A 12075-nucleotide genomic window follows, 5' to 3' on the forward strand; every position below is an offset into this window, starting at 1 on the left:
TGTATTTTACCCACTTCCGGTTTCTCATTCCGTCGTTCGCGTAAATACTTTTTTCTTTCTTTTCAGTATCGATTTTGAAAGATTGAAATATTTAGAATGCACTGTTGCAGTCGAACGGAAAATAAACACAACAGTTCGTATGCACTTTACAACTGTAGTACAGTACGAAATAAAAGCTACAAAGAGATTTTGCAACACTACTTATTTTTGTGTGTGCTCTTAGTAGCATCAAATGGCCACAAATGGGAAAACCCCGATTATTTGGGAATTTACAAAAAAAGGTTTGAAGAGGATAAGCCGAGAAGTGAAAGTAAACGGGAAAACCCCAAAGTACAAATGTTTGGATGGGACCATAATTTTTTGTTCTGCTAGGAATGCCGATAAAGCAGTTCCGCATTGTTGTTTAATATTTTTTTTTTAAAGTTTAGGTACAGAGATGGGACTACTAGGATTACGGTTAGGATACGGGCCAGTACTAAGGTGTATATAAAAGAAATAAACAGTGCATTTAATTAATTAATTAATTGATTAATTGAGGCTGAATCCCATCATTAACAGACAGAACTAGATTTCGAGACACCTTCGCATCACGTTGACAAAAACGTAGACTAACAAGCCCCGCCTACATTTTCCCCTGGGTTTTCCCGCCTCTCACACACCCTCCCTTTCACGAAACCACCCATCGCACATCCTCTCCGGGGGCCTGCTATAAATACACTCTCGCAGCTATTTTTAGCCCCGGAAACGCTACTCTCGAGCCACGGGCGATTCGACTCGGTGACCTGATAATCTCTAACGCATCGCTTGCTTACTTAGCCTTCCAACAATGCGATCATTACTGGTAGACTTCACAGCTACACAGGTGATCTCGTATATTGAGGGGGTAGAGATGGAAGGGGGGGGGGGGGGGTATAGAAAACGGTTGGTACACCATTGTTGCGTAGCTACCACGTGTCGCGGGAAATGTATTTAGGTATCACTTCGGTTAGCCGTACCCGCATACGCGAATCTTTCTGAGTGATGATAATCGTACTCTCTTTGAAGCTGTTGTCTTAACCGCAATCCTATAGGGCTGGTAAGTAGGTCACCAACCAGCTCTATGGCTGATGCAAAGTTTTATTGAGCCGTAGAAGTGGTTGGTGACCTACTTACCAGCCCTATTCTACGCACACGCTACTCTTCCTTATGAAAATTATAAAAGGAAACTGACCCAAATCCTAACCCTAGACGTTACCTTAACAAACCTTTTAACCTTATCGACGACACCCCGGTAGCCGCTATGGTTACAGCTAATCAAAAGGAAGATCTTATCTAATATTTACTTAAACTTGTGCAGTAAAATTCAGGCGATACTTCTTCCTTCATTAATCCCTTGGGATTATCCACCCGTCTAGCGCCCCGCGTCTCTATATCGAACCTTAGATCCATGTCTTCGACATTATATTACCCATTCCGACCATTCCCCCCTCCCTCTCCACGCCCATATCGCTTGCACCAGGATCAAGAGCCACAACACGGAAGTGATTTGAGCTTTCCTAGAACAAACAAAAAACAAAAACGAGACCATTCCTTTCATGGAAATCTTTTCATCAAGGTCACGGCCACACCTCGAATGGGAACCCTCTCGCGAGACCCATTCACAAAATGTTGCAGATCTGCTACGCCTCTGCGGCCGCCATGTAGCAGAAATGCGACAGGAAATAATTCGTGGAAAAAAAATGCAGCGATAAGGGTAGTGAGAAGCTGGGTCTTTCTCTTTCACCTTAAGTAATGCATTGTTAATTTTGTAATTTCATAAACAAGGTTACAATGGGGGGGGGGGGTGGAGCGGGAGGAATATAAAGACCTTGTATAACGGAGGATGAGATATGGGTGGTTATGAAAGTGATTTTATACTTGTGTATTTAGAAAAAGTTATTTTACAAACGTTTGTAATCTCTTAACCGCACATAAGGTGCGAATATGAAAACCGTTTCCCTTTTGCGTTGGTGGGGGAAGGGTTTGGTCCTCTGTTATCATATGGTTCTGACGATATTTAACGAATATTATAGTATAGCGCCGAGTAGAGAGTATCTGTTAAAAGGTGGAGTAGAGTTCACGTGTTTCGAACGATAATTAAGAAATATAGATCTACGTACAGTGATAAGGAATAGCTCAGGAAACGTGCACACTTTATAATCTTTTTTAAAATAGTTATCCAAACACTCAAATAAACGGATTTTTTTTTCTACAGATCTAAGAATTAAGAAAATTAAAGCATATTATAACGCTGCTCAGCGCTACCCACTACTACATATAAAACACAATATAACCAAATTATAAACTACCCCATTCATATTATATAGGCCAACCATGCATATAGTTGAGCTACATCAATATTGTGAAGTATTGCGTGTTATTTAAAACTTTAAAAAAGTGATCCCATGAATAAAAGGGACGTAATCAGCCCAATCGTTGATAATTTTTACCTCACAAATCGGAAACTCTAGGTCAGGTTAACTCGGTGAATGTATGCCCACTGATGGTGAGTTACCCGCCCCTGGCAGAGCCCTTGTTAGCGCGACATTAGAGGGAGATAATTCAAACACAGTCAGGAATAAAAAAAAATGTTTTTTAAAAAAAAAGCAGAGATAATATTGTGTTTATAAAAATACCTAAGTGTCAAATCTATTGCCCGAATTTTCAACATCTCAATTTATCGACAATTTTATTGGCCGTGTATTTTGGTCGTTGGCTGTCAGAAACTCACTTCAGTTCAACTCGGTTAAACGGTTCGACCTAGACGTATGCTGGGTTGAGTGGCCTGTTGTAGGTCCTTGTGGGGTGGGGGAGGGAACGGTGTTGGGTGTACATTGTAATCTGATGGGTTGATGGTAGTTCTATCGTGTGCAGGACAAAAGGCCGACACCAAAAAGGCCGACTAGACATACGGCCGAAAGACTTTAGTCCGGATCCCAGTTCTATTGCGATTGACTATAGGCTAATCTTAATTTTTTTTTTCAACTCACTCATTTTGTCCCCAACCTAATCCTACATATCTTTTATTTCTACCGTCATTGGCTTCCATCATTATGTTATTCAGAGCACGATTATTCCCCCCCCCCCCCCCCCCAAGCCCGACTTTTTTCAAGCTACTCACGAAGACTTCAGATTAACAATGTATTGTACTCGAACAATCACCTGCATGGTCAGGTAACGGTTAGTTAATGGTCAGCTAACGGTCAATTTACAGTCGTTTACAGTCAGTTTACAGTCAGTTTACGGTCAGTTTACGGCCAGTTTTACGGTCAGTTAACGGTCAGTTTACAGTCGTTTACAGCCAGTTAACGGTCAGTTAACGGTCAGTGTAGTGTCTATCCCACGGCTTTTATTGAACAAAAATTAATTTAAAAAAGCTAACACGGCCATACTCACTGTGTTGTTGTATAACGTGACAAAGAAAGTCAGAGATTGCAGAAATCTCAGGCTACAAAGGTTCTTAAGTGATGCAAAATCTCCACACTATAGTTTTATATAAACGCGTACTTTATCTAACAGATAAACTCTACTTCACCTGCCATATGAACCACCAAATCGGAAAGGGTAACTTACTTTTACTTTATATACTAACTAAACCAGAAACAAAAGGAGATTTTAATTTATTTTATTACGTAATTAAAAAAAATAAGGAAACAAATGTGAGATCCCCTGACAATAGTGTCTGTCTATCGCTAGACGCGACTTTCTTATCCTGGTCTGATAACCTATCGCCGTTTCTCGTTTCCTGGGACTGACATTTTTTCCCCAGAAATGTCCATTCACAACTTCAGGCCGTGTGTTTTTGTGAACGAAAGTTTAACTGTAATGTGTTGACTTTTGTATTCAACCGCGGTCCTCACAGTTTAGTTGTACGACCCTTGTTGGTAAAAAAAATAATGTGTAGTTCTTATTGATTATGAAAATGTGTAATGTTTATCGTTTAACCATATTAACAGTTGAATTGTCAGTACTGTGTAATATTCTGTTGTGTAGATTTAAGAAACTCCACATTTTCATTCCGAAGTTACACATAAATATTTTGAGAACTGTAGGAATTGTGAAATTAATACACGGCACGTTTCAAACCAGTTAGTATTCCTTTTCGAGGTTTGAGGGGGGGGGGGGGGGATATAGCGTGGGCGACAGGTATTTCTGCAAATTTGACAACCAGAAGTGCAGTTCTTAATAGAGTCCTTGCAAACACGTGACCTAAATCACGTGATACCTACGCCCGCCGCCACAGTGGTGTACATCAGACGTAAACACAATCAGCTGTTCGCCAGCGCTGGACGTGTTCACCGTATGTAAAGAATCGCGCCCGCGGAAAAGGAAAAATATGTTAAAAAACTTGAACTCTTAGGAATTGAAGATCCTTATACAGTTATTGACAGTTTCGTGGATAATATAAATATGTGGCCGAAATTTCTAAATAAAAATACTGTTAGTAATACCGTTTGCGTTTAGAGTTTAAGTAGACGAAGCTGATCAAATGCAGTAATATATTAGAGGTTATCTACTGTAGCAAACGTGAGACCACTTAACTCCTACAAAACCCACACTACAACGGCTAATATAATCCATGGGTAATAACCAATCTGGGTAGCATGTTATACAATTTAAGACCTTATAATCCAGCAGGGAAGTAATCAGACACATTAATACTGACGTTCAACCCTCATAATGGCTGCCCCCACCTGTATCTAGCCCACAATAAAACCAAAGAGGAGTCTGCCCTGCCCTCCCCTGAAAATGTCTCACCTCCGTGATACCCAGCCCCACAGAGATAGTATTTCTTATATAATTTTGACCCTCAGGGCCCAGCAGGGAGAACAAAGGGGAAAGTCCCATTGCTTTCCTCTCAACACTTCTCACCTCGGTGTCATGTTATGTCATTTATAGCACACACGGCTTATCAGGGGAAAGCATTAAGGCATTAAGAATCTTAACTCTGGACAGCTACACACTAGTATACTAGCTACACACTAGGTGCCTACTGTAAACTACTAGACTGTAGGCCCTATGTAGACCTGCAATTGTATCAATTGTAGACTGGGTCCATTGTTATTATTCTAAACCATCTCACTTATAATGTTTCTAGCTTGATTTGTTTCTTTTATAAACAGTGAATTTTAAAAAAAATAGCCTAATCATTAACCAAATAATAATAATGTGGTTATTTGTTGTTGGCTGGTATGATCTAGATTGTACTACTAGGCTACAAAAACTTAGTAGACCAATTACTAGATATGAATTTGAATTTAATTAAACTCAGTCCAGTATCAGATACATATTGCTGTAAAAAGACAACAAAGTAGGTAGGCCTTAGTAATTTATTAAAGCCTTCTACTACAATAATATCAACTACATGCTTGTATAAAGTTTTACAATTTAATTTAAGTAGCAGATTCTAGATCTAAGTCTAGTCATATAATCTATTTCAATTTCAGAAAATTTCGTTTGCTAAAAAAATAATTAGATAATAGAGCGAGATTTTAGATCTTAGAGACAATTAAATGCTTTATTAGGCCTATTATGACTACTTTTGATTTATTATGGGTGTATTTTGAATCGAATGTAGATCTAAAGTAATTAAATTTAAGTAAAGAAGTAGATTCTAGATTCTATGTCTACCCAGCGGAGCCAGGTATTAGGCCTACTATTAGATCTTATTATTCTTATTATTACTTTTGACTTTGTCTTTTACTATTAGTATTTGTGAAGGTCGAGCATATTTGTTTTATTAATAGTTATCTTTTATAATTAAAATGAAGTTCATTATTTTACTGTCCTTACATGAAACAAAGTATCGAGAACTGCATTTGATCAGATTCGGCTACTTTAACTCTAAACGCAAACAGTATTACTAACAGTATTTTTATTTAGAAATTTTGTCCACATATTTATTTATACGAAACTGTCAATAACAGTATAAGGATCTTCAATTCCTAAGAGTTCAAGTTTTTTAACGTATTTTTCCTTTTCCGCGGGTGCGGTTCTTTACATACAGTGAACGCGTCCAGCGCTGGTGAACACGTCCAGCGCTGGCGAACAGCTGATTGTGTTTACATCTTGTGTACACCACTGTGGCGGCGGGCGTAGGTATCACGAACGGACGTGACGTCATATGAAAGGACTCTATTTACCAACGGTCCATACCTGTTCTTGTAGTTCAATACATGGCGGTGCTATTTTAGATCGTGGCATTTTAAAAATTCGTTTGAAGTAAAATTACATTTTGAGTAGGTGTAGAACAAACTTTTAAATGCGATATTGTTTTACTTGGAGATTTGTGTGCAGAATTTAGTTGACCGGTACTCATTATAGCTGAGTAGAACTATGAGCGCAACAGAAACCCTGCCTAAATAACACGCGGTCTACTACAAGACCTAGGGTGTTCGGATCCCGGGTAGAGTACGTAGGACGTCCCTGAGCCCACCCAGCTCTTATGGGTACCTGACTTACGTTTAGGTGGTTAAAGAAAATATAGACGATTTGGCAAAAAACAGAACACTTTGCCCATTCATATTCGAGTTCACTGAAACAGGTGGGTTCTACTTCACCTGCCTTATAATCAATCAAGCCTGACGGGGGAAAATTTCGCATGGTTTTTTTTTATTACTACACCAACATGCTATTTTGCAATATGAACACACTGCTATGTACAAGGTGAGTTAAAACAAACCAGGAGTCATGTGTACAATCTGTACCGTCTTGTGTGTACACTATCCACCGTCTCAAGTGTACACTATGCACTGTCTCTTGCGTACACTATGTAACGTCTCATGTGTACACTATGCACCGTCTCACGTGTACACTATGCACCGTCTCACGTGTACACTATGCACCGTCTCACGTGTACACTATGCACCGTCTCATGTGTACACTATGCACCGTCTCATGTGGTACACTATGCACCGTCATCAGCTCAGTACATGTGTAAGTAGTTCACAATTTAATTTGTCGGCGCAAGGACGAAAGTAATCGATAAATGCTAGTAATCGATACACGGCGTAATCTTACATTCTTGCTAGACAGCTGTTTCTGCTGTATGTGCTGTATCTGGTAGATAATGAAGTGAAGATTTTTTTTTTTGGAAAACGTTTCGTGTCTGGTACATTAAAGGGCGCGAAAAGATATAGGTAGGCGTGGAGTGGAACAAAATCAATGCATCGATTCATTGGTATCGATCTTGTCAGGAATGTCGGTGACGTCTCGACTTTGTGAGATGATAACGTGTTTAGTCCAATCAGTATAGTGCGTGGCGGGGGGGGGGGGGGGGGGTCTAGGGCGTGGCAAGAGGCATGGTAAGGAGAGAGGGGTCTAAGACACGGAGGGGGCATGGTAAGTAGTCTTTATGGGGGGGGGGGGGGTAGGGCGTGGAGGGAACATTGGAATGGAGTGGGGTCTAGGTCATGGAGATACATGGTAAGTCTTACGGGGGAAGGGGGGGGGGTAGGGCATGGTGGAAACATGGTCAGGGGTCCTATAGGAGGGGAGGGTCGGGTCTAGAGCGTGTTGGTAGCAAGGTCAAAAGTGTCAAGGCAGGGGTCGGGGTCAGGGCTTGGTGGTAAAATGGACAAGGGGTTATGGAGGGGGTGGTCGGTCTTGGACGTGGAGGGAACGCATTCAGGGGGTGATGGGGGGTTTAGGTCTAGGGTTTGGCGACAAAATGGCCAGATCCTTCCTAGAGGTATGGGTTGGGTCTCTGGCGTGGTAGGAAAATTCTAGGACATAGCGAAAGGTGTAAGGGTCCTGGTGGGGGGTGGGGGGGGGGGGGGTCGTAGACGCCAGCTTAACCATACCGGCCTATTGTGATTCGACTGGTTCACTTGCAGAAGTTAACCTTCGCCTAACGACAATTTACTCGATTCAAGATTTTCCGGAAATTCAAGTTTGTCGTTCTGATTACACGTCCTTGTCGGACAATGTAGGTCACGAAGGCGGATATCTGCGTGGTAACCAGTGTGCTGTGCTATTTTTAGAACGTTTCCCGGAATCCTATCAAGATTTGCAGGGCGATCAGGATTTTTAAAACAAAAAGGCAACTTTACAGATCAGATCTAGATAATATTACTTTAGCCAGGATCGTCTCAAGGGGGGGGGGGGGGGGTGTTCCAATTTTTACCCGGGGACAAACTTTCGATTTGCATCCCCCCTCAGACTTTTGATTTGCTCCCCCCTCATACTTACAGGTATAGGCTACATACACTTCGTACAGCATATTCTTCTACTGCACAGATCTGTACACCTCAGTGAATGAACAATGCATGTACTACTGCACTTTCTTTAAGTGAAGATTCAATTTTCTGCAGGTGTTACAGGCAGGAAATGCTTATTTCGGTCAACGGTCGACGAAATAAGCGCGTTGATTATTTTGTCTAACGTTGACGGAAATAAGCGCTACGACTCAGGTCAACTTATTAAAGCCTAGAAAGGGACGCCATTTTACCGGTTCTATGTTTAGTGCAATCTTTATGAACTAGCAACACGAAACTCCCGATGACGTCACCGTTCTTTGCTGTAATCAGACAACTGTATAACCCAAATTACAAACTACCCCTCTTTTCTTAATTATGAAACGATTTTTTTCCACAAACGATCAGTTTAGACCAAAATTCGAGGTTGTCATGCAGATTGTCAGGGTCTGCTAACCAGGCTATTCTCACATCTGACGTGCAAGTTAAACCAGGCTATTCTCACATCTGACGTGCAAGTTAAACCAGGCTATTCTCACATCTGACGTGCAAGTTAAACCAGGCTATTCTCACATCTGACGTGCAAGTTAAACCAGGCTATTCTCACATCTGACGTGCAAGTTAAACCAGGCTATTCTCACATCTGACGTGTAAGTTAAACCAGGCTATTCTCACATCTGACGTGCAAGTTAAACCAGGCTATTCTCACATCTGACGTGCAAGTTAAACCAGGCTATTCTCACATCTGACGTGCAAGTTAAACCAGGTTATTCTCACATCTGACGTGCAAGTTAAACCAGGCTATTCTCACATCTGACGTGCAAGTTAAACCAGGTTATTCTCACATCTGACTTGCAAGTTAAACCAGGCTATTCTCACATCTGACTTGCAAATTCCACCAGGCTATTCTCACATCTGACTTGCAAATTCCACCAGGCTATTCTCACATCTGACTTGCAAATTCCACTAGGCTATTCTCACATCTGACTTGCAAATTCCACTAGGCTATTACCACATCAAACATTCAAGTTTAACCAGGCTATTCTCACATCATCCAGCCAAATAAAACCTAACTATTATGACGTCAACGTGCCTGTTTAACCTGACTATTCTCACAATGTGCATGTTTAACCTGACTATTCTCACAACGTGCAAGTTTAACCTGACTATTCTCACAACGTGCATGTTAAACCTGACTATTCTCACAACTTGCATGTTTAACCCGACAATTCTCACGACGTGCAAGTTTAACCAGGTACACACACAGGACGGGTACCTGCAGGCTGAAACAACATCCTTGTCCAGGTGACACCATCTGTCACCAGGTGTCACCATCTGTCACCAGGTGTCACCATCTGTCACCAGCCATCTGTCAGCACGGACCGGGGCGCCGTATCGATTTCCGCATTGTGTTTTTCTTGTCAATAGCTGGAGGCAGCTTGCTGGTACCGTTATCTCCCCTTCCGTTAGACTCTCACACGCACATACACACACACACACACACATTGCACGTGCGCACATGCACGTGCACGCTTAAACGCCCATTTGTGCACTAATTTGAATATCCACTCTCACTCACTCACACGTGCATTTACACACACTGAAACATCTACGCACACAAACTGCCGACACGGTTCGGCTTTATAATTCTTACTTGGTTTATTAGTGCTGGGATTTTAAAAATAAAGTTTTTTTTTTTAAAAAGCATTGAAACTGCATGTTTGTTTATTGAAATTGGTAAACCACCTTAAAGTTTGATCGCTTATATCCCGTCAATTTCTTTAATTTCTTTGTATTCCTGTTTCCCTTTGTATTCCCTCCCACCCACTCCCCCTTTGTATTCCATCCCACCCTCTTCCACTTTGTATTCCATCCCACCCTCTTCCCTTTTGTATTCCCTCCCACCCACTTCCCCTTTGTATTCCCTCCCACCCACTCCCCCTTTGTATTCCATCCCACCCTCTTCCACTTTGTATTCCATCCCACCCTCTTCCACTTTGTATTCCATCCCACCCTCTTCCACTTTGTATTCCATCCCACCCTCTTCCACTTTGTATTCCATCCCACCCTCTTCCACTTTGTATTCCATCCCACCCTCTTCCACTTTGTATTCCATCCCACCCACTTCCCCTTTGTATTCCCTCCCACCCACTCCCCCTTTGTATTCCATCCCACCCTCTTCCACTTTGTATTCCATCCCACCCTCTTCCACTTTGTATTCCATCCCACCCTCTTCCACTTTGTATTCCATCCCACCCTCTTCCACTTTGTATTCCATCCCACCCTCTTCCCCTTTGTATTCCATCCCACCCTCTTCCCCTTTGTATTCCCTCCCACCCACTCCCCCTTTGTATTCCCTCCCTCCCACCCACTTCCTGTTTACACCCATTTCCATTATTTTAATGCCTATTCAATTGATGTCCCTCTCTTCCATTAGATTCTATCTATCTGTCATACAGGGTATTTCAATGAAAATGAAACTGGTCTTTTAAGACTTAGCGCAGGTACAGTAGAGTATTAATGACATTCAGTGATTTGACGATTATAAAAAAAGGTGGATTATATTGATGTGAAATAAAAAAAATGCCTTGTACCCAGGTTTAGCTGAGTTTGCTCAATGACGACACACAGTTCAAGGCTAAATCTGGGTAACCCCATGGTAAAATGTATACGTTGCTAGCCTCCCCCCCCCTCCTTACACACACACAAGTCAATTCTTCGCCCACACACCATTAAAACAATGTGTTGCCCACACTCAATCTAGAGAACGTGTCCCCCCCCCCCCCCGCCCCCCCCCCCCCCCCCACCTAATGAGTTGACACCTCGCGCAGTTTGTCCTCTCCACCTATACAGGAAGTGATTGGGTTGCCGGGTCAACCGCTCGATACATAAACAACAACAACAAGGGCTGAGGTGTGTTGTGTGGGTTGGTATCGCATCGGGATGGGGTAGGGGATGTAAGAGACGTGATGGGGGGTAGGCAAGACATACGGTACTGAATGACTGACTGTGATGGGGTAGGTGCGGTAAGGTGGGAGGGGGAGGGGGTTAGACAAGATGTACGGTCCTAAATGACTGCGTATGTAGTGAGGTAAGGGGCGTGGTGTGTTTGGGGGGGTTAGACAAGATGTGCAGTCCGGAATGACTGACGACGAGTATTGACATTATGAGGAGGGGCGGGTCTAATAAATAGAAAGTCATTAAAGCAGGGTAGAGGAAGAGTGAAAATGGGTAAAAGGTGAGCGATTTGGTGTGTCCTTTGACTCTCACACAGGAACGCGCACACACACATACACTAACGGGGGGGGGGGGGGAGAATCTGAGACAGGCTGAGTTGGAGGGGGAAAGGGGGAGGGGACTAAAATAGCGGGTGTTGGAGGTGGGGGGGGGGTGTGTGGCTGTCAGGTAGTGTTGGGTCATGGAGGGGATGAATCTTGTGTTCGTGTTGGCATTGTTGACCTACACATTTTACACGTGAGCAATAGATTAATCAACTTTTTTCATGCATAACTGAAAGGGAATCCCCGCCATTTTGTTTTTTTTTCCTGCCCACATCAAGGAATCCCCCGCCATTTTTGTGTACATGCCCACTGCATGAGATTTCCCGCGCAATTGTCCGAGTTTTAAAAGGTAATGGCCTGGCCCCAGTCAACTCTAAAAGTGCAGATTAAATATTCGTAAAAGCGTGTGCAGTATTATTAAAACACGTGTGACTAAAAAAAATGTGTGTGGTTTTCCTATGAATTTATTAAAACAGAATTAAAGAATAACTACAAGCATGTCTTAAAGCATGCGATGAAGCATGATGAATTGGTATAGAAATAGAGACTTGACGTAATACATTACTTGATGCACCGCCCCC

At 42.3% G+C, this 12075-nt stretch overlaps 1 protein-coding gene across 1 annotated transcript; it reads right to left on the reverse strand.

Annotated features, from left to right (window-relative positions):
• Positions 1-9975: 9975 nt before the first annotated feature.
• On the reverse strand, positions 9976-10602 carry LOC131940604 (cyclic nucleotide-gated cation channel beta-1-like). The gene has a single exon (XM_059299311.1). The coding sequence runs from the start codon at positions 10600-10602 to the stop codon at positions 9976-9978; it is 627 nt and encodes a 208-aa protein (XP_059155294.1).
• Between the last annotated feature and the right edge of the window lie 1473 nt (positions 10603-12075).

This window comes from Physella acuta, unplaced genomic scaffold (genome assembly GCF_028476545.2).
Source record: "Physella acuta isolate Inbredline_101_S28 unplaced genomic scaffold, ASM2847654v3 ptg000323l, whole genome shotgun sequence".
Classification (NCBI taxonomy): Eukaryota; Metazoa; Mollusca; class Gastropoda; family Physidae; genus Physella; species Physella acuta.

Bases quoted from the DNA above. Each gene is read 5' to 3' on its own strand.
- LOC131940604 (XM_059299311.1), bottom strand. From the start codon at position 10,602: ATGGGTGTAAACAGGAAGTGGGTGGGAGGGAGGGAATACAAAGGGGGA.